Source organism: Rhinatrema bivittatum, chromosome 9, assembly GCF_901001135.1.
Source record: "Rhinatrema bivittatum chromosome 9, aRhiBiv1.1, whole genome shotgun sequence".
NCBI classification, from domain to species: Eukaryota; Metazoa; Chordata; class Amphibia; order Gymnophiona; family Rhinatrematidae; genus Rhinatrema; species Rhinatrema bivittatum.
The window spans coordinates 185,041,155-185,064,003 of NC_042623.1; the positions used below are offsets into that span (position 1 = coordinate 185,041,155).

General features: G+C 49.5%; 1 protein-coding gene across 1 annotated transcript in view; it reads right to left on the minus strand.

The window, feature by feature from the left end:
- Window positions 1-22,445, minus strand: part of LOC115099202 (solute carrier family 12 member 9-like) — a 460,475-nt gene extending 438,030 nt beyond the window's left edge. The window contains exon 1 of the mRNA XM_029616633.1: window positions 22,254-22,445. Within this exon, the coding sequence (XP_029472493.1) occupies window positions 22,254-22,413 (160 nt within the window). The 5' untranslated portion in view covers window positions 22,414-22,445. The remainder of the gene's footprint in view (window positions 1-22,253) is intronic.
- Window positions 22,446-22,849: the final 404 nt, after the last annotated feature.

Below are 22,849 nucleotides of genomic sequence, written 5' to 3' on the forward strand. Positions count from 1 at the left end.
GAGCTACCACCCAGGAAAAAGATCTAGGCATCATAGTGGATAATACTTTAAAATCGATGGCTCAGTGTGCTGCAGCAGTCAAAAAAGCAAACAGAATGTTAGGAATTATTAGGAAGGGAATGGTTAATAGAACGGAAAATGTCATAATGCCTCTATATCGCTCCATGGTGAGACCGCACCTTGAATACTGTGTACAATTCTGGTCGCCGCATCTCAAAAAAAGATATAGTTGCGATGGAGAAGGTACAGAGAAGGGCAACCCAAATGACAAAGGGGATGGAACAGCTCCCCTATGAGGAAAGGCTGAAGAGGTTAGGGCTGTTCAGCTTGGAGAAGAGACGGCTGAGGGGGGATAAGATAGAGGTCTTTAAGATCACGAGAGGTCTTGAACGAGTAGATGTGACTCGGTTATTTTCACTTTCGGATAATAGAAGGACTAGGGGGCACTCCATGAAGTTAGCAAGTAGCACATTTAAGACTAATCGGAGAAAATTCTTTTTCACTCAACGCCCAATAAAGCTCTGGAATTTGTTGCCAGAGGATGTGGTTAGTGCAGTTAGTGTAGCTGGGTTCAAAAAAGGATTGGATAAGTTCTTGGAGGAGAAGTCCATTACCTGCTATTAAGTTCACTTAGAGAATAGCCACTGCCATTAGCAATGGTAACATGGGATATACTTAGTTTTTGGGTACTTGCCAGGTTCTTGTGACTTGGATTGGCTTCTGTTGGAAACAGGATGCTGGGCTTGATGGACCCTTGGTCTGACCCAGCATGGCATGTTCTTATGTGAATTCAATAGCTCCTGGATAACATTTTTGGGTAAATATTTACACCGAGCCAGAAAAGTCGTCACAGCCTTCAGAGAATCTAGTTTACTATAGGAACCACACATTTACACATTCCAGTCACTAGACTGAAAACCAAAAGCTTTTTTCTACCTTTGCTATCTGGATGGGATTTCTTTTGTATTGGTCTTGGTCTCTTGTTCTGATTTCCTCTGGTCTGTCTTCTCTGACATCCTTTTCCAGGCTCTCCTTTTCCTTTTCCTCTCTCTCCTGTCATCACATCCTCCTCTATCTTTCCCTTTCATATAATTTTCCTTAATTTCTCTTTTCTCTGCCTCTACCTCTGTCCCTTATATCACCATTGTGACTGTGTCTGTGGGTTGCCCCAAAAACGAGCGGCCTAGTGTCAGGAGAGTCAAATCCAGGCAACTGACAGTAGAAAGTCTTCCATTTATACTAGCCACCTTCCCTTCAGGTTGAGCCCTCAGGTGCTGGTGGCCAGCAAGGCATAAGAAACAGGAGTAGCCCCCTATTACAAACAAGGAGCAAGAGGCCTAGAACAGAGCGAGGAGCTGGAACAAACTATGAATCCAGGAACAGGAAAGAGATTAGGCAAGAATGCCGAAGGTAGAACCTCGAGACAAAGAAGTCTGCTGGACACAGGAACCGAGCCAGAAGAACCGGAAGGTAGGACCAGTCTTGTTGAGACTGCTTCAATATAAACACAAGTCTATAGGAGTCAAGATGTCTGTCAGGGGGATGCAAGGGGCACAGGGCTGGGAGGACTGGATAGATAGTCCAAGCAGTTCGCAAAGCTCCCTCAGGTTGAACAGGAATTTGGCACTGGATCCTTAAACCCATCTGTGATGCCCTTGGAGCGGTCTAAGACAGGAGAAGGTCGGAGAACAGACCAGGCTGGAGTCTGTTCTGCTTTTCAACAGTTTAATTACAAAAAGTTCAGCAAGACAGAATCAAAATGGCTGCTTACCTCAGCAGACTGACAATGCAAGAACAGTTTTTCCAAAAGTGCACAGCACTCCATTACTTCTCCCTGGGGCCTATCTACCTCTCTCAGGGCCTCACCTTTGTATCCCTTACTTCAGGGAAACGCCCCCACCTGAGGATCCCTTTCCTGTCTGTCTTAAGGTGGACCGGGCCAGATAGCTGGAGCCGGTCCGTTAAGGCAGTCTGAGGTTCTCTGTCATATACTCTATCACACCATCACTTCACTCTGTGCTCTCACACCTGAATCTTATTCCTCCTTCCTCTTCACCTTCAGCTCAACCTATTCCCGATCATCTTACTTCCCCAACTCTACTCTCCATCGTACCTCTTCACTGGCTTGCTCCCCCATCAGTCTCCTGCTATGTGCTCCTTTCTCTCACAACAGCCATTTTCCTCTCACAGTCCTCCCCTTCATCCCCACACTGACTCTCACCCTCTGTCAGTCATTTCATTTCTCTCGCCTCCTTTCATGCTTCTGCCATCCCCTCTCTGAGAGTCACTCTCACCCCTAGTCATCTCCTTCTAAATCTTCCCTTCTCACCCCCCCCCCCTCAATTTCCCTCCTTCTCTAGCTCTCTATCAGTTCCCCTATCAGTCCTTATGGCTCCCTTGTCATCCCTTCCTCCTCTCAATCGCTACTTTTGGTTGTCTCTTATTCACTCCCCCCCCCCCTGACATTGTACCTTCCCCCTCCCCATCACCACCTCTAACTCTTTGTCACCAGTGTCGCCTTCCCTTTCCCCTTCACCATCTGTGGCTCCCTCTCCCCACCTCCATCCCGTCTGGCTTTCTTTCCTACAGACCCTCCTCTTCCTCCTCCAGCTCCCTCTCTCGCCCTGTTACACCAGCTCTTCTGTACCCCCCTCCCCAGGTATTGTGTGCCCCTGCAAATCCCCCACATCCATCCTCCCATGTGGGTTCTCATGAGCCCCCCGTACTCTGGGTCTCTCTCCCCACCTCTGATTTCAGGGAGATGGGGGAGAGGAACCACATTCCCCACGGGAGACCCATTCTGCAGAGATTGCACTGCTTCCAGACGGTGCTTTCAGTTCAAGTGCTTTGACCAGCCAGGGGCGGTGGAAACGTCCTTTTGGTGTGAGTTGGGGGAGAGGGGCGAGAGAAGGGGGGCATGAGCACCGGCAGGCGAGCAAATGAATCGGACTCTATCCCCCATCTGCTTTATCTATTGCTGGGACAAAACTCTGGAACTCTTTACCAACATCATTGAGACTGGCCACAGAAAAAAAGCAATTTAAATCCGAACTAGACCTGGTTATTTAAATGTGCTTTTATAGAGTACGAAAATACAGATCAGAATGCCAATACGAATCTGAGATGCTACAAATGAGTAGAAAAACAGCGAGTGTATATACATCTCTTGACTCTCTTAACAGGCTACCATTATTTTTATTTGATTTTACTACTGTTTCACTACTAATTTCATTTTAATGCTTTTATTGTTTTTAATTTGATTTCTGTTTTATGAGTTTTATTTGTTTTGTTCATTTTATTAACAGCTAAGTTATTTTTTTACTCTTTGTAGTTTTTAGCTGTTACTATTTTATGAATTATTGTATTTTCTGAATATATTGTAATTTTTGTGAACCAGTGTGATGGTTCGTCTGATACATCGGTATATAAACGCCAATAAACCAAACCAAACCACTGCCAATTTCCTACTTTACGTTTACAGTCAACGCCTTTCTTTCTTTCTTACGTGAATTCTTCATGCGAATCAGTGTATAATTATTATTCATTCCCAGACCGACCAATACAAAGCTGGATGCTAGAAAACCAGACAAAGCGGTAAAGGAGAAAACGACAAAAAAAAAAACAGGTTTCCTAATAGGCAGGGTCAGTCCTAAGCCACTGTTCTGTACTACGCACGGGGAGCAAGGAGATCATCAAGGACCAAGAGGTGTAATAATCAGAGACCAAGCAAATGTGGCCTAAAGAAACAGAAACTGTGCTAGCGGGGCAGCACTCGCCTGATTACAAAGAGCCCCCCAAGCTCGCCTGGAAGCCATCTGGCGCAATGCAAGCACCGAGAAGAGCTCTAGCAGTAAATCTGAGACACGAGATAATACCCAGTGCGACCCGGCTAAGAGCGAGGCTCATTCTTGTGAATGTGTGGGCAAGATAAACCCCGCATCTCCAGCTCTGTAAATATTCACGCTCAGTCCACAGACACTCCTCCCTCCTCCCCCTCCCTCCACACACACACACACACACACACACACCCACCTCTCCATCCCTGAACACCTCACCATACAGAAAAAAAATATTCCAAACTCAGCTGTCATCTAAATAACAGTAACACAAACTCCCTCCATTCCCAGCTACATCGTGAAATACAAAGTCCTGCAAACAAACAAAAGAAAATCTCACATACGTAGCAAACCTGCCAGACCGTAGCAACACTAACTCGCAGGACCCCAGCAGCGACAGCTACCTGTGAAAATATTACACCGGGGCCCTACAACATCCGTACACCTCCTACTGGGAAAACACAATGGACAAGACTGTACAGATCCCTGCACGCCCTCGGCTCAGCCTCACCTGCAGAACACATGCAGACCTTCACCAAATACAGAAGAGTTGACCACAAAATTATAAATGTGCAGACAAAAACCGAAATGAAAACCCTAGGAATTCAAACTCTGTACGCAGTACAAAACTGGAAAACTCAAAACAGAAATACATTTCCTTCTGTGCTTAAGCCATTCCTGTGGGGAGAATTATGCTGGGGCTACCAAACTTGTGTGGGATCAGTGGCACCGATATAAAATCTTTTGCCTCACCCTCAAAACATAAGAAGTGCCATCATGGGGTCAGAACAAGGCCCATTGACCGACAGTGGCCGGGCCAAGTCACAAGTGCCCGGAAGATCCCCAATAGTTGATCTATTTCAGAGATTCCCAAACTTGTCTTGAGGGACCCCCCCAGACAGTCAAGTTTTCTGGATATCCACAATGAATATGCATGAGATAAAATCTGCTCTCCTTCCAGGAGCAGAGTGTGATTCAAAACCAGCAGAGAGAAGGCCCAGAAAAAAGGGGATGCCCGAAAGGTGTATGTGAGTGTGAGAAATAGACTGCATGTGTATGTAAGAGAGAGAGAGAGCCTGCATGTGTATGAGAGCAACAGAACCTGCATGTGAGTGTGAAAACCTAGTTGTGTATGACAGCGAGAGAGACTGTGTATGTGTGATAGACTGCATATTTATGAGAGAGCAAGAGAGCCTGCATGTGTCTTGTGAGAGCAAGAGAGCCAGTGAATTTGACAGCATATATGTGAGAGAGAGAGCCTGTGTGTGTGACAGCATGGTATGTGTGTGTGTGTGCAGGGGATAGAGAGGTTAAAGATTGTGAGGTCCCCATCCCCAATCCACAACAATCTGTGGGTGACTGGAAATCAAATGATCCCAGGTATGGAGAGCTAGAGATTTGTAATGCTATTAGTTTTAATTTTGGGATGTTATTTCAACTGTCAGCTGTTTGAAATATTTGTGTTTGGGAAATATTAGAAACAATTTATGAGTCATTTTAATTATTGGATGTTCATTAGCTGTTACTTGCTTGATATATTTATCCTTTTTATTAGTATGGTTTTGATATTATGAATGATGTTTTATATTTCTTGACTTTATTGTTTAATGTTTTATGAGGAATGATAATGTTTCCTTTTTTCCGTTGTTGCAATGCATAATGCACTTAGGTTTGCTGTGCTTTCCAGAGCATGTGTGTCAGCAAGAGCAAATAAGCCAGAGAATATGTGTGTGAGTGAGAGAGAACGAGCGAGCCAATGAGCATATGTGTGAGCAAGAGGACTATTTAAACCAGTGAACATATGTGTGAGCCAGTGAGCATGTGTGTGAGAGAATATGAGGGAGTTTGTGTAAGAATAAACATGAATGTTAGAGAGTGTGTATACATGAGAGAGAGGAGAAAGCTTGTGCACACTTCCTATCCCTGACTAATCCATGACAATCTCCGGGTGACTGGAGTCTAAAATTTCCAGGTACAAAGAGCAGGGGATAATTTTTTTAGCCTTAGTTTTAATTATTAGCTGTTATTTGATGTGTCTGCTGTTTTGAAATATTTTATTAATGTTTGGAAAATGTAAAAGAAAACAATATTGTATCTTTTTAATCACTGGATGTTATATTCATCAGCTGCTTTAAAATATTTATTCTTTTTATGAATATGGTTTTACTATTATGATTGATGGTTTATATATTTTGATTTTAATGTTCGATGTTTAATGAGGAATGGTGATATTTCTGTTTTTTTCCATTGTCTGCATGTTTCAAGTTATAATTTGTCTCTTTATTCTATATTTGGTGGGGGGGTGGGGGTTTGTGTGTTCTGCATCACTCAGGTGAGGTATTCTGCTAGCATGTAGTTTCTGTGTAGGGATCTATAACAGCTTGGCTTGCTCTGTTTTCCTAATATCAGGTGTATTGGTGTTTTAAGGCCTAGTGTCATATTTGCAGTGTTGCCTTTTCATAGGTAGTAGGGTTGTTACTGTTTGAGTGCTGGCAGTCAGTGCTGTTTTCGTATGGGAGATTTACTATATTGTAGTTCAATTTACTTAAAGCTTTCCGAAGGCTGACATGCTTTACAATAATCCTAATACCACATGGATGCAAGTGTCTGTTTTGGTTTTTTTTTTTTTTTTGCAACGTTTTCTGATTGGTACCATAGCAGTGCATGTAAATAATATACATGTTGTAAGTGATATTTTTACTTGGGAACTCTGAATGTTCTTTTTCCCTGTAAAATCTGTTACTGTAAATGCAGAATTTTTAATTGTTTGTGGGAAGGTGGGGCCAGGAGTGTGTGCAAGGCTGCAAGGTTTGTCTATGACACCTAATACCCTTGCACCAGCCCTGGGTTAGTGGCTCTCCCCAGTCTCAGCCAGGGCTTAATGTTCTCTTTTTATAAGCCCAGGGCATAGTAGGGATCACTTCTTGTCCCCTGGAGTCAGTAGGCAGAGCAGAGCTGGGAAACATAAAATCAGCAGACTGTGTAGCCTGCAGACAATGGGAACAAGAGAGGTGGGGACGGTTGCAGAGAAGTGGAGACGAGCTACAAAGCTACAGGAAGGCAGTAAGCCAGGAGGAAGTGCCTGTGCAGTGCTGGGGAGGCCTCTGTCTGAGGTGACTGCACCGAGCTCTGAGAGAAGCAGCTGGCTCTGGAACCAGCGAGTCTCCTAGAGAATGGGGAAGGGCTGGCAGCAAGCAAGAACTTTTATATCACGATGCAGCAGTGCTGGACTGGGGGCACTCGCTGTCAGGTCGATTCAGTAAACTCTGAGGCAGGCGCCGGCTCTCCCGACGGGCGCCCAGGCACCTCACCTGGGCGCGCAATTCTTTATTTAAATTAGGGCCCGCGCTAATAAGGAAATGATAGGGACACTAGCGCATCCCTAGTGCCTCCTTATTAGCGGAATCGGCAGCTGTCAGCGGCTCTGAGAACCAACTCTTAATTTTACCGGCATTGGTATTCAAACCCGCTGACAGCCACGGGTTAGGAAAATGGATGCTGGCAAAACTGAGCATCCGTTTTCCAACCCGCAAGCCGCGGGCAGATTTTTTTTTTTTTAAAGAAGTTTTGGGTTTTGTTTTTAAAGAAGTTTTGGGCAGACGTTAATTTCTGAGAGTAAAATGTGAGGCTTGACCGCACATTTTACTTTCTGTATTTTGGGTGAGTAACTAATAGGCTCATCAACATGAGGTATAAAGGGTAATAATATTTATTTATTTGTTTGTTTGTTTTTATATACCGGTGTTCGATTTACACATCATATCGGTTCACAAATAATTTGAAGGTGAAGGAAGGAAGTCCTTTCCTTTTGACAGGTACAGAAAACGCGTCAAAAACGCACAGCCAAACGGGGGCTAAACGGTGCGCTCGACCGCGCGAACCGTTCTGTATCGGCCTGCGTGCAAGCACATAAGCAGCAGCACAACAACAGCGGGTCAGAGAGCGTGCTTGTGTGTCTTTGTCAGCGAGACTGAGAGAGATCCGCACCCATACACACTTTGTCTGGAGAGAGAGTTGTGTGTGGAGATTTTTTTTCTCTCTGACACACACATACACACACACAAACACACACATATACACACACATATACACACACACACACACGCTCTTTTAGTGTGTGGGTGTGTTTTTCTTGTCTAAGAAAGAGTGTGTGTCTTTGTTTGTTTCGGTGTCCGTGTGCCAGTAAAGTTTCTGCAAGCTAAAATTCTGGTTGTGACTGGGCGTGGGAGTGTCTGACGCTGGCTGGCAGTTCAAGAACCAGACCGGGAATCCAGGATACGTCTCTATAAGCGATATAAGCAGATGGGCTGGGGGCCCACCCAATTTGCATGGATGGAATGGGGGCTGCAGCTCTGCTCACCCCCGGTCTCCAATGTGCTCAACCGCTAAGTTATTTAGGAAAGATGACGTTTATTTTGGAGATGTTCTGGCTCAATTCTGCCGGGCTCCAAGGTTAGCTTGGTGCGCTTTTGACGCACGTGCTGCAGGGATAGTGCATGAGGGCGTCCGTTACCCCCATGAGCTGGTTTTGAAAAATAAATCCTCCGGGCTGCTATTTTCCTGCAATCCACCCCAGTTCTTGAATGTCTCTGTCACATCTCCCCTATCTCACCTTTCCCCCATGCTTAGACCTTTAAGAGAGGTGTCTCTCTACCTCTCTTCTGGCCAGGCTCCCCCCTCACATCCCCACCCCTTCTCCAGCCTCTCTCCCTCTCTCACCCCCAGTCCTGCATTTCCTCTCTTTCTACGTCATACAATCAGCCCCCTCCCCTCTACCCACCACCTTGCAAACCTACCCCCCATCAGTCATTCCCCCAACCAACGAGCCTTGCCTGCCAGCCAGCCTGCCCCTCTGACCAGCCCACACCCTAATTCCTCTAGTCAGCCATTCCCCAAATCCTGCTTGCCAGGCCCCCCAAGCTAGCCAGCCAGCCTCAATAACCCCCAGCCAACTTCGACCCCCCCCCCCTCAGACCCCCACCACCCAGCCCCTTATTCTGCAGTCTCGCCTGCATTGCTACGGAAGTGCTGCTGCCGGCACTGGGCGGCCCCCTCTGCATTCCCCGTGCTCGTCTCACGAGATATGCAGGTCAGCGAGAGGAATGCAGACACCTGCGTGGCTCTTATTCACGAAGCTGCGTGGCGTGGGCCGTGGCACTTCGGGACAGTGCAGCAGATTTAGGGAGAGGCAACTTGGGCAGGTGCCCAGGGCAGGGACCCCCCACAGCCAATCAGGTTTCCAGGATGTCCACAATAAAGTTATTGCAGGAGACAAATTTTGCATACACCGAGTCTCCACGGTCTGCGGATTTCTCTCGTGCCCATTCACTGTGGGTGTCCTGAAAAACCTGATTGGCTGTGGGGGTCCTCCAGGACAGGTTTGGGAAGCCCCCGGCCTAGGGGGGGCCAAATTCTGAAAGCACCCCAAAACCTAGGACTCCTCCCCCTGGTGCTCCCTGATTTCTGGGGGAACTCCCTCCACTCCTCCTTCTGCCTTATGTGCGCCATAACCTTAAATCCAGTCCCAAGCTGGTCCACCTCGTCCCAAAGCCAGTGAAACCAACTGCCTCCCGATCATCTGTCCCGGCTTCTGCTCTCCCACAAGGAAACTCCGATGTTCCCAGCAGGTCCCTTCTCTCCTCCTCACCAGCAGACGAGGAGCGTTCAGCTGCTTCACCCCCACTCCCAAAATTTACACCTATTACCTGACCTTCGGTGAAAAGATCAAAATTGGCTATTCAGGCCCAGCCTTCTCCTAGACAAGCCTCTCCTCCCTTAATGGTTTGCCCTCCTCTGGCTCACCCTGTTGCCTCTCCTTATTCCGCAGGCGCACCACCACCACCCCAGTCCTGTGGGCCTCCTCTCGGGCTTGTGGGATCTTCTTACGCTGCCCTTTCGCGCCTCCTCAGGATACCTTGCCCGAGTGTCTTCGTTTTCTCGGTCTGCGTGCATTCAGTATTATGTGTCCGCTCGGTGCGTCCTGCTCTTTCCGTAAACCGCCTTGCGCCTTACCCGGAGGGAAAAGGCACAACAGCAAACACTTGTAAATAAAAAAAAAAAGCCTCAGCAGCTGCGGTGAAACGTCATTTCGAGTATCTGAAACCCATGGGCAGAGCTGCACTCGCTGGTGGGGTTAGGACGGGAGCTGCCTCGTATTTAGACAGTTCCTCATTGCGGTTTATAAATGCTCTGCCCTGGAGAAGGAATAAAGCATCCTGGAGCCAAGGCAGGGGCATTTTGGAGCTGCTTCCTGACCCCTCTCAGAACTGTGTTTTTGACAGCTGGGCACAGCTGGAGGGGACTTGTGGTCCTGACACTTGCCATGTGGATGATTAACCAGAATTGGGCAGGGCTGGGCAAACTTTGCAAAAGCAAACAAACAGCGCTGTTTCTTGTGGTTGGGAAGGGGAGAGCCTGTCGTAAGAGGCCAGGCAGGAGGTCTGGTGTCAGCCTCTGTTACGGAGACTAAAACCCCCAAACTTTCAGCCCAGGAACATTCGTTTCCTCCTCTGACCTATTTAGTAATATGTCCCGGGGGGGGGGGGGGGGGGGGGAAACAATTTGTTTTCGCTTTTCGGTTTGTTTTCGGGAGGGTTTTCCCCACAAATTTCGGTTCCTGGAATGTTTGATTGGTTTCATTTGTGAAAAACATTGAATCAAACATTAAAAAAAAAAGAATAAAAAAACGAAAATGGAGCCTCCCGACACTTCCCATCCCGTCCCCACCACCCATCCCTCCCACCAGGAAAAATACCGGGGCCAGGATCCCTGGAGGGCAGGTCCCGACACCGGGGTCTTGACCCACACTCAGGCCTGATGCCAGGGCCTTGACCCGGACCTAGGCCCAACGCTGCAGCCCAGCCTGAAGGCTGGGTCCCCATTCCAGGGCATCGGACCAGACCCAGGCCCGACCCTGGGGTCCCGTCACCAGGGCCTCAGCCAGAGCCCGGGCCCAGTTCCGACATTGCGGCCTGGCACAGAGGCCAGGTCCCGACACAGTGACCTACACCTGGAACCTGGCCTGGAGACTGGGTTCCGGCGCCTCGACCTTGGCCTAGAGTCAGGCCTAGGACCAGAGCCCAGGCCTCAGAGCTCCCACGACGCTGTTCTTTCTTTATAAACTAACAAGCCGTAAAGCCCGTTAAAACGGGCTACATCCCTCTGTCTCTCACCTCCCCCTCATTCTCTCTCCCCTCACTCTTCACCACCCCCCTCCCCCACCCACTCCTCTCCACCCTCCCTCTCCTCTTGAAGGGGTCTGAACGCTTCAACCTGACAAAGGACTTCATGTACCAGAATTCCCTGCTTCATGACGGGTTTACTTACAGTCTGCAATACAGCTGTAATTAGGACATTGAGAAACTCTCTGTCAGCACATTGCACATTTTCATTTTTTTTGGCTTCGCTGTTCTTATTCTCTGATAAGCTTTCACTGCTGTAACCTAGATTAGAACAATGGATGTATTATGTGATGGGCTGTATTACTGCAGACTCGCGAATTCCTTTCCAGAACTGCAAGTCCCAGCAGCCTCTCCTGCAGAACATGGGAGAAGTTTCACGAAAGTTCCAGGGTGTCTAGGGAGGGGGTCAGTAGCCCCTTCAGCCGGAATATGCTTGCTCAGCAATGCTTAGAACGCATGTGTAAAAGATAAGAACTGTAAAGTGCATAAGAGTCTGCTCCTGGAGGGGAGGGGCATGCAGTTGTACTGAGCCTTTGTCTTAGCTGCATCTTGCTGGCAATAAAAGTCTATCTTTACGGATCAGTTGTCTGGACCTCCTTACTGACTAAAAAGAGACGGTTACACTCTCACTCAGTCCCCCCTCTCCCTCACTCCCTCCCACTCAGTCCCCCCTCTCCCTCCCTCCCACTCACTCAGTCCCCATCTCCCTCCCTCCCTCCCACTCAGTCCCCCTCTCTTCACCCACCTCCATTTCCTCCCGGCGCCGTAAGCGCGACTTCCCGCAACCCTCACCCGGCTCCATGAACTCCTCCCGCTCCTGCCGGCAGATCTCGGGGGGGGTCACTCCCGCGCGCGCGGCAGTGACCCCCTCCCCGAGATCTGCCGGCAGATCTGGGGGGGGGTCACTCCCGCGCGCGCGGCAGTGACCCCCCCTGAGATCTGCCGGCAGATCTGGGGAGGAGAAGCAGCGGCACCGCGCGCGCGCGCGGCGCCGCTGCTTCTCCTCCCGCTCCTGCGGCCACACCGCCATTTTTTTTTTCTGATCGACATCCTTGCCCGCACATGCGCAGTAGAGCTGCGCTCTACTGCGCATTTGCGGGCCGTCGGTCACAGGCCATTTATAAGGTAGATTAACTCTGCCACAATCACCCCGGCAGATGGCGCCATTTTGATGTAAGGCACTGTATGGCATTCCTGTCTATCAAAATGGTGCCATCCGCTGGGGTGAATGTGCTGGAGTTAATTAACTCTGGCATGACCCCAGCGCACAGTATCAGTTTATGAAGAAAGAAGACAACGGGACCGCTTAGTGGAGCTCTGAGGCCTGCAATCTGGGCCTGGGCCTGACCCTAGGCATTGGGACATGGCCTCCGGGCCAGGCCACGGTGTAGGATCTGGGTCTGGCTGAGGCTTCAGCATCAAGCCTGGGTCCGGGTTGAGGCCCCGGCATCAGGACCCAGCCTCCGGGTCAGGCCCCCGCGTCAGGCCTGGGTCCGGGCTAATACCCCAGCGTCAGGACCCAGCCTTTGGGCCGGGCAGCTGCGTTGGGCCTGGGTCTAGCTTGAGATCCAGACATTGGGACCTAGCCTCTGGGCTGGGCTGCGGCATTGGGCCTAGGGCCGGGCTCCAGCCTAGGCCCCGGCCCAGGCATCAGGACCTGGCCTGGCCATCGGATACACGACGGATCAGGTAAGTGATTGTTCCTGCAAGGGGTTTGGGTCTCGGCTGAGACCCTGGTGTCCCCTCGGGCCTAGGCCGTGGCCCCTACTTTGTGCCTGAGCCTATGTCCTAGGCGAGGCCCAGCTTTGGTCCTAGGCCAAGATGCCGGCATCACACTTGGTGTAGGCCACGGCCCCTGCTTTGGGCCTTGGCCTATGCACTAGGTAACACCCCGGTCTTAAGCTAGTGCCCGATGCATTCAATTCAGATAAATGCAACGAATAAGGTTCTTTTCATTTGGGGGCACCCCCGATTTATTTCAGGGCCCCGAAATGAAACAAATTGGCCTTATTTGTAGCGTTTTTGAAATGCGTTTGAAATGAATGCACATGCTTAATATGTCTGGATCCTGAGATTTCGTGGCACCTCCATCATTAAATGTTATTCCTCCTTCCAGGAGCTTCTGATAGGATAGAGAAGGACACGTCCCTAAGTGACCACTGGAGGGCACTGTTGTCTCACATTCCACTCTGCAGCCCTCCAAAACAGAGGCCACAGACAGTTTTAACAAAATCCTGTGCCTGAACATTATAAAATAGCTCAGTTCACCCTAAATTTGGCTTTCTACTTGCAGTCACGTCTGACTGGGTTTTATTGCTGTTAGTTGCCCTGGTTGAGAGCTGCACAAAAGAAACAAAACAACCTAGTTGAAGGAGGGATAAATGATTAGGATGGGGTTGATGTAGATTTCCTGCATTTAGACCATTCCAGAATATAATGAAGTTACACCGACATGCGACATGTCTCATGGCCTGTCACCGTTCTACACATCCTTCTCCCTCACTCCCACACAAACACAATGCGACGGACATTTTACCCTGCAAGACACGGGTGGCTCAATGCATCCCCCGGCTCCCTCATATTAACTTCCCCAAAAACAAAAATGGCCTTCACCCCCAGTGGACCCTCTGGAGCAGGTCACCTCGTACCAACTCAACCAGTGGTGCTGTGAACGTTGACCTACACACACAGTCCACAAGTCTGGGGTACTTGGGGGGGGGGGGGGGGGTGGGAGCTTTAGATTGAGGAGGGGTTGGCCTAGAGGCTCTAATTTGATTTTGGGGTGGAAGGGGCGCATCATGTTGTATTAACCCTCACAAGTGCTAATGCTGTGCAGTACATTCAGCACTACCATCAAGGAATCAGCAGTGTACAAACCTACTTTTCTTTCAACTCTCAGTGCTCCGAATGGCACCCAAACTTCACAGGTGCCTTCTGTGCTGTTCGTACATGTGATGGTGTATCTTAAGCTGTCCCCCTCTCAAGCCTTCCCCACCACTGACACCTCACTCTGAATTTAGCTCGGCCTACTTTGGAGCATTCAGTGCCTTCCTACGTTGGGCAACCAAAGAGGCAGGGCTTGCGCCACTGGTTCGCTATCTAGCTTATGTGAGGAAGAGGCGCACCAGAATGTGTTGAGTTGTTTAGCAGGTTTCACGAGCTGGCACATGGCTTTGGGTTCCCCTTTGGCTTAGGACAAGTCTTACGGCACGGTGGCGGTCCTCGCTTTCCTGGGGGAATTGAACTGGGTTCTGCGCGAGCAGAGCCCGGACTCCCAGGTGACGGCTCGTCAAGGCCGGCCAATCTGGTGTCTGTCACCATGCGAGGCGGGAGGGTCGCGCTGGGGCACGTGGGGGTCTCTCTCGTGACGGCCTGGCCTTTGCCGTGCGAGTCGTTCTTAAGGGCAGGATTCTCCGTGCCGCTTAATCCGGTCTACGGTGGGTCGGGTTCGCAACCACCGCTGCTTCTGGAACTGGAGAAGATCTAGCCTGGTGGTCCAGACTCCTCGGGGGGCTTTGGCAGTGTTCAGCATGACTCCCCAGAACGGTCAGCAGAGGTGGCCTTCAGCTGTGCTCTAATGGGAGACATTGTTTGTGGTGTTGGCTTCGGGGTACCTTGCTCCGCAGCATGTTGACTGGACCACTGGATGGCAGGCGGCCTGACCAACAACATCGCATTTCTTGTGCCGATTCTCATTATGGTCAATATGCACATCTGAGATGAGGCTCGCTATTGTAGTGTGACGGTGCAGCAGCAGCCCAGTCAATAGACGGGCAGGCTTCTGGGGGCTTCCTGGTGTCAGAGTTGCTGAGAGAGTCCGTGGCTGGGCTACTTGCTCACGAGCATCGTGGTGCGAGTGGGACATGTTGTTCCTGCAGTGTGCGGGTGATGGTGGATTCGCTCTCTTACTGCGGGTGGTCCGTGTGCAGGAAGCTAGCACTGCGGGCGGATCTGATCGGCGGGGGGAGGTCCCAGGGCAGCTGCGATCCTTGGATCCCTGCGCAGGAAGCCGGTGCCACAAGCAGAGCTGACTGGCTGGCCACCACAGGAGGCAACAGAAGGGGTCAGAGAATGCCGCAGGCTGCTATTCAGCTGATGGAGGTCCTGAGCATTTGCGTCATGCATCAGGCAGGACGACGGCTCACCTGCACTTGGCAACTGGTCGGGTGCATCCCATGACTTTTCCTTTCACTTGCAGCTGCCATCCGTTGTCGTTCAGTGGGGATCGTGGACTGCTCTTTCATCATCTGTGCACATAGAAGGGCCACGAGGGGGAAATTCGGGCTCGATCTGGGGTTGGCCAGACGAGGCATGACCATCTATTGGCTGAGTCAGGAGGTATGCATTGGCGCCAACTCTGGCCCATGCTGCAGTCTGAGAGAGCCCATCTTACACTGCCAGACCTCATCACACACCTTGACGGCAATGACCTGGGGTGCAGCACCGGCCTTGCACTGCTCAACAAGCGGCCTGCCCAGGACCTCTTTGGCGAAGGCGGCCATGATGCCTGTAGGGCGGCTCGCGGGGAGCGAGACCCTCAATCCCGCTTGAGGGGAGAGAATCCAAGAAATCCCTCTAGGCGGAGAGAATATGAGAAATCGACGCCTATCGGCCTTGTCCAGAAGTTACAGCTGTTAAAGGTACAAAAATGTACAGCCACGGCTGTGACCCTGTGCATGAGTTCATGCCCTAAAAGGGTTGGCCGGGATGCTATAGTTGACCTTATGCCCAGAAGGGGGTGGTGTGTTCAATCTTCCAGCAAACCTTGACAAAGGCCTGGCTTCAGAGTGGTTGAGTCGGCACTCTCTCATCCTGCATCAGAGCCGCCTCTGGTGCTGTCGCTGCTAGTTACAATAAAACCCAGACACTGTGCAGGGCAAGCATTTCGGAGTCGCTCTAACCGAGACTCTTCCAAATACCCGTCTGCTGCACCATCCGAGGACCAGGGAAGACTTAGGAAGCGTGCGTCACAACACCAAATGCCTGTGAGAGAAAAGGAGCTGCCAATCATTTCTTAAAGGATTTGGTGCAAGGCTCTGTCCGGCAAGAGTTCTCGTGCGCTTCGTCCAGTGCGGTGAGGCAGCAGGACCAGCAGATATCACATGTCTTTGTGGGCTATAAATGTTCCAACTCCAGTCGAGGCGCGTCCTCGCTCGGTGCTTGGTGAACGAGTGAGAGGATTTTAAATGTAATTCAGGATTCCGAGGCCGTGCGTCCTATCCGCGAGTCTATCCGCATGCCTGCTCCACGCTCGGCCCTGCTGGCACTGCTTAAGCTCAGTCCTGGGATCTGTGCCACTGGCCCCCCCCCCCCCCCCCCCCCCCACCTGCATCCATTCCAGCACCTCTGTGCAAGATTCAAAACCTCTGTGAAAATGAACCCCGAGGACCAGGAACAGAGAAATAGGAGGGGGAAGGAAAGCCTTCGATTGTCCCTTTCCCTGCGGGGCCGGCTTCTGTGGTGTGCGAGCTGTGCAGCTTCACAGGATGGCACGATGCTGGCACCCTGTCCCCGTATCCTTCCAGATCACGTAGACAGAGGGAAAGAGAGAGGGGTCAGGGGAGAGAGAGAAAGGGCAATTACTGTGCTGGAGCCACGGCCACTACTGAAGGAAGGAGCACTATGCCAGAGGAGCCACGGCCACTACTGAAGGAAGGAGCACTATGCCAGAGCTGCCACTACTGAAGGAAGGAGCACTATGCCAGAGGAGCCACGGCCACTACTGAAGGAAGGAGCACTATGCCAGAGCTGCCACTACTGAAGCAGGGAGGAGAGGAGCCACGGTCACTACTGAAGGAAGGAGCACTATGCCAGAGCTGCCACTACTGAAGCAGGGAGGAGAGGAGCCACGGCCACTACTGAAGGAAGGAGCACTATGCCAGAGCTGCCACTACTGAAGCAGGGGAGGAGAGGGGCACCAATTTTTAGTTTTCACACCGGGTGCTTCTTAGCCTAGAACCTGCCCCGCTCCCTGTGCTGTAAGAACATGCCCGGGGAATCTAAGATGGCCACCCCCCGAGCAGACGTGTTTGCAGCAGCCCCCCATGGTTTTCCTTATATTACCTGTTTTTTTAGCACGTTCTCAATTTCTTCATGGGGAAAAGAAAAGGAGCTGTGAAGAAGGTGGATGCCTCCAAAGATGGCAGCCTCTCTTCGTCAATCCACCATGCTTGAAGACACGCCTACTCATCCTGCGGCAGAGGAGTCCTGCTTGGCCGGCACTGGGGAGCCTTGCCTGTTGGCGGCGGAAGTCTCTCTCTTTGCCCCGAATGCCTGCTCCACACCGCAGCCTCCCGGTAATGCTGCTTTCTTTGCGGATGTTTCATCGGGTGGGGGTGGTGTTGGAAGCCCCATGGTTCCTGCAGCGTCATCTGGCAGCGCTCTTACTCTTCCGCCGGCGGAGGCTTCATGGTCCAGTTTGGCGGGAGTTTGCTTTCGAGCGCTGGGAACCACTGGAAAACTCTGTGGGACTCTTTGGCTCTTGTTTCTGAACCTCGATCGAAGACTCCCTCTGCAAAGCCTGCTACAATAACTTTGGAAAGTTTGCGGGCCGTTAGGATGTCTATCGAAAAGTCTGTGTCCTCACTTGCGGTGTTAACTACGGACTTACATTCTAACTTTCAAACTCATTGACCAGCTTATTTCAACTTGTGAACAGAAGATAATCCGAGTTCGAGACCTCTTTGGAGAAAGTTGTGAGGTGCAGTGTAACACAATTAAGGATAGATTTTTAAAGAAGCGCGTGCGTGTCCTCGCGCGCATGTTATAAAACCGTTGAGCCGCGCGCACACATGAGCGCCAAATTTTGTAATCCGGGCACGTATGTGCGGGCGGCGCCCGCAAGGGGGGTTAGAATTCTGCAAATTTCGCACGGCGACGCATCCCGGCCTTGTTGAGAGAGGGTTTTTTTGCCATCTTCCAAGAGCGCTATAGTTGCCATGATGGACGTTTCCACTGATCTGTCTGACTCCCTGGACAACTCTAGTGAAGAAGACGTGATCGGGCCAGCTACTTTGCTGGTAATTTTATGTCTTTAAGCAGGATCGCAACAAAATAAGAACATAAGAACATAAGAAAATGCCATACTGGGTCAGACCAAGGGTCCATCAAGCCCAGCATCCTGTTTCCAACAGTGGCCAATCCAGGCCATAAGAACCTGGCAAGTACCCAAAAACTAAGTCTATTCCATGTAACCATTGCTAATGGCAGTGGCTATTCTCTAAGTGAACCTAATAGCAGGTAATGGACTTCTCCTCCAAGAACTTATCCAATCCTTTTTTAAACACAGCTATACTACCTGCACGAACCACATTCTCTGGCAACAAATTCCAGAGTTTAATTGTGCGTTGAGTAAAAAAGAACTTTCTCCGATTAGTTTTAAATGTGCCCCATGCTAACTTCATGGAGTGTCCCCTAGTCCTTCTACTATCTGAAAGAGTAAATAACCGATTCACATCTACCCGTTCTAGACCTCTCATGATTTTAAACACCTCTATCATATCCCCCCTCAGTCGTCTCTTCTCCAAGCTGAAAAGTCCTAATCTCTTTAGTCTTTCCTCATAGGGGAGTTGTTCCATTCCCCTTATCATTTTGGTAGCCCTTCTCTGTACCTTCTCCATCGCAATTATATCTTTTTTGAGATGCGGCGACCAGAATTGTACACAGTATTCAAGGTGCGGTCTCACCATGGAGCGATACAGAGGCATTATGACATTTTCCGTTTTATTCATCATTCCTTTTCTAATAATTCCCAACATTCTGTTTGCTTTTTTGACTGCCGCAGCACACTGAACCGACGATTTCAATGTGTTATCCACTATGACACCTAGATCTCTTTCTTGGGTTGTAGCACCTAATATGGAACCCAACATCGTGTAATTATAGCATGGGTTATTTTTCCCTATATGCATCACCTTGCACTTTTCCACATTAAATTTCATCTGCCATTTGGATGCCCAATTTTCCAGTCTCACAAGGTCTTCCTGCAATTTATCACAATCTGCTTGTGATTTAACTACTCTGCACAATTTTGTGTCATCTGCAAATTTGATTATCTCACTCGTCGTATTTCTTTCCAGATCATTTATAAATATATTGAACAGTAAGGGTCCCAATACAGATCCCTGAGGCACTCCACTGTCCACTCCCTTCCACTGAGAAATTGCCCATTTAATCCTACTCTCTGTTTCCTGTCTTTTAGCCAGTTTGCAATCCACGAAAGGACATCGCCACCTATCCCATGACTTTTTACTTTTCCTAGAAGCCTCTCATGAGGAACTTTGTCAAACGCCTTCTGAAAATCCAAGTATACTATATCTACCGGTTCACCTTTATCCACATGTTTATTAACTCCTTCAAAAAAGTGAAGCAGATTTGTGAGGCAAGACTTGCCCTGGGTAAAGCCATGCTGACTTTGTTCCATTAAACCATGTCTTTCTATATGTTCTGTGATTTTGATGTTTAGAACACTTTCCACTATTTTTCCTGGCACTGAAGTCAGGCTAACCGGTCTGTAGTTTCCCGGATCGCCCCTGGAGCCCTTTTTAAATATTGGGGTTACATTTGCTATCCTCCAGTCTTCAGGTACAATGGATGATTTTAATGATAAGTTAATGATAAGTTACTTTTCGTTTGTCTTGTTCAAAGGATAGAAAATGTGGATGTTGCCTGCCCTATCTAGAGTGACCCAGGAGGAAGTTCTTAGTTATGAAACCTGAAGTTCTGGCTCCAGGGGGACCCCTGCATTATTCGTCATCCCTGCACGTGTGTAGTAACCTTAGATGCATCTAGGTTTCTTTTTTTTTTTTTTTTTTTGATCCATCACAATTGAGAGCGTTTATAGATGTTAGACGCAGCGTTGTAGGTACAATAGTCTGATTCCGACATGTGGGGATTCTGAGTATAATGGGTAAAGTTCATGCTCAGAAGATAGGCCTTTTTCTTGATTTTATTTAATTACCTATGTGTAATGGTCTTGCCCCATGGCTTTTTCTGTTCCCCCCTTTTCTATTGAGGTCTAAAGTTGGCAATATGCTACGGTGAGATTTTTGTTCTTATCTTGTTTCCTTTTTCTGTTGTACTGGCTTGGCGTTTCATCTTATTTTCTTTTTCAAATATGATGTATATTTGATTTCTATTGAAATGTATAAATAAAGAATTTTAAAAAATGCACAAACTGAGGTTCTCCCTTAAAAATATTTGAAATGTGAGATTCAGATATTTCTTTTTTGATTCTTGTACTTAAAGAAACATATTAATTGAGCTGAAAGCAGTGTTTGGAGCTCCCCGTTTCTCTAGCGGTACGGTGCAGCACAGTAGACCATTCCACGGAGGAAAGAACCAGCCACAGAGGGAACTTCCTTTGCAAATTCCAGAGCCCGTTCAAAGTTCCTCTTCCAGCCACCCTCAATCACTGGCTAAGACCTTTCAGAAATACTTAGTAAGACCCCCAGCAAGCACCATCCCCCAAACCATTGGCATTCCTTCAAACCACAGGAAGCTGAAGCTCAGGATAATAGCAGAAGATGACAGATAAGGACCAATTGGTCCATCCAGACTGCCCCAACTTCCACTCTGGTTTTCTAGCACTCTGAGTAGATAAGCCGAAAAGTTTCCAGACTTAAATCAACATGAGCACAAATTTAATGTGGACAAGTGCAAGGTGATGCATATAGGGAAAAATAACCCTTGCTGTAGTTACATGATGTTAGGTTCCATATCAGGAAAAAGATCTAGGCATCATAGTGGATAATACTTTGAAATCCTTAGTTTAGTGTACAGCAGTGGTCAAAACAGCAAACAGAATGGAAGCAAATGCAGAATAGAACAAGGAATGTATCTGTCCATGGTGAGATCTCACCTGGAATATGCAGTTCTGGTTGCCGCATCTCAAAAAAGATATAGTGGAACTGTAAAAGGGCGACCAGAATGAGAACGGGGATGGAACGACTCCATTATGAGGAAAGGCAAAAGAGGTTAGGGCTGTTCAGTTTGGAGAAGAGACGGCTGAGGGGGGATGTGATAGAGAGATCTTGAGAGGTCTACAACAGCTAAATGTGGATCAGTTGTTTACTCGTTCAGATAATACAAAAACTAGAGAACACTCCATGAAGACAGCAAGAAGCACATTTAAAACCAATCAAAGAAGATTATTTTTCACTCAACGCACATTTAAGTTCTAGAATCCATTGCCAGAGGATGTGGTAAAGGCTCTTAGTGTAGCTGGGTTTAAAAAAGGTTTGGACAAATTCCTGGAGGAAAAAAGTCCATAAACCGTTATTAACCAGCTAGATTTGAGGAAAGCCACGACTTATTTCCTGGGCGTTAGTGGCATGAGATATGTCTACTATTGGGATTCTGCCAGGCACTAGGCAAGCTCTTAGGTTGGAAACCTGCATCTAAAATTACTTCTACTGGAAGAATCTGAGAGAGAAAATCCCAGCGGTGATTCCATCCTCTTCCTGCCTTTGGGTGGAGAGAGGTCCTTCTCCCTGGTCAGTGCACATGGGGGTGAAGGGCATTGCCAAAGGATGGGGAGCCAGATCACCAGCAGGAGCCCAGCTTTGCAGGAGAGGAGTGGGGTCTGGGCAGACAGTAACTCTAAACTGCGGCTTTGCAAGTCTTTTTTAGTTAAGGAGCATCTCCTAGGCTTCTGGCTTCTTTTTCTACAGCACTGACTGTCGCTCAGTATTAATGAGAGGGTGGTGCATGCCAGACCTGGAAGAGACATGTGGAGGTAGCGCAAAGTAAACCATGCCAGTCTGGACTCCTCGCCAACCCTTAGCCTAAAACAAAGTCCAGCCACAACGGATTTATTTAGCAATCGACCATGTAGTCCTGCAATCCAACATCGATCTTCAGGGAGAATATAAACAGCAGGTAAGAAACAGCATAGAGCAAGCCGGGAATTATAGGGAGAAGACTCAGATATTATAATGTACGACTACTTTCTGAAAGTTAATCAGCTAGGACTAGGGGTGCTTTTAGCACCTTAATACACTCCATCCTCCCCCAGCTTACACTGCCCACCACCAGAGCCAGTTAATACTGAGGTTGCACACCGAAGCTGTCTACACGGCAAGAAAACCGCGAACAAGTAGCCTAGGAGGGTCCAGAGGAGAACCGCCTGTCCGATTCCAAAGCGAAGGGGAAGGGGGACGCACGGGCAGAGTCTGCCACGCCCGAGACGCGAGTTCGAATCCCACCCCGACACATCACCTCGCGTGCCTTCACTCACCGAGCCGCAGGAAGAGCACCACGCTGCCCGTGGAGAGTACGGTGGGCACCACCCCGCCCAGGAAGGCGGAGGTGCGGCGGGGGGCTCCGGGTCCCGGCTCCAGCTCCTCCAGAGAGCCGCCGCGCAGCCGGTAGCTCAGCAGGGGGCTCCGTTCCGCCATCACTTCGGCCGGAAGAGCAGGAGGAGAGGGGGAGCGAGTCTGCGAGGAGGGGAACACCCAGAGCCGTGAGAGGGGGCGGACGCCACCTCCCACTCTCACCCCCTCCCCCCACACACACACATCCAAATTCCTAATACCACAGAGCCACTCCTTGTACTCTCTGCCATACCTCCAACACCCACCCACAGCAGGGAAAGGGGGCAGGGACGGATGGCATTGGCACCCCTCACGGGAACACCCCCACAGCACCACTCCTGGCACCCTTCTGCCCCACACCTACCCCTCCCGCCCCCCACCCACAGCAGGGAAATGGGGGACAGGGCAGAACATCCCCAGCTCCACCCTCAAACACGTACCCTCATGGTGCCACTTCTGGCACCCTCCCTCCTCAAATACACACCCACGCACTGCACCACCCCCTCCCTCACACACAAGC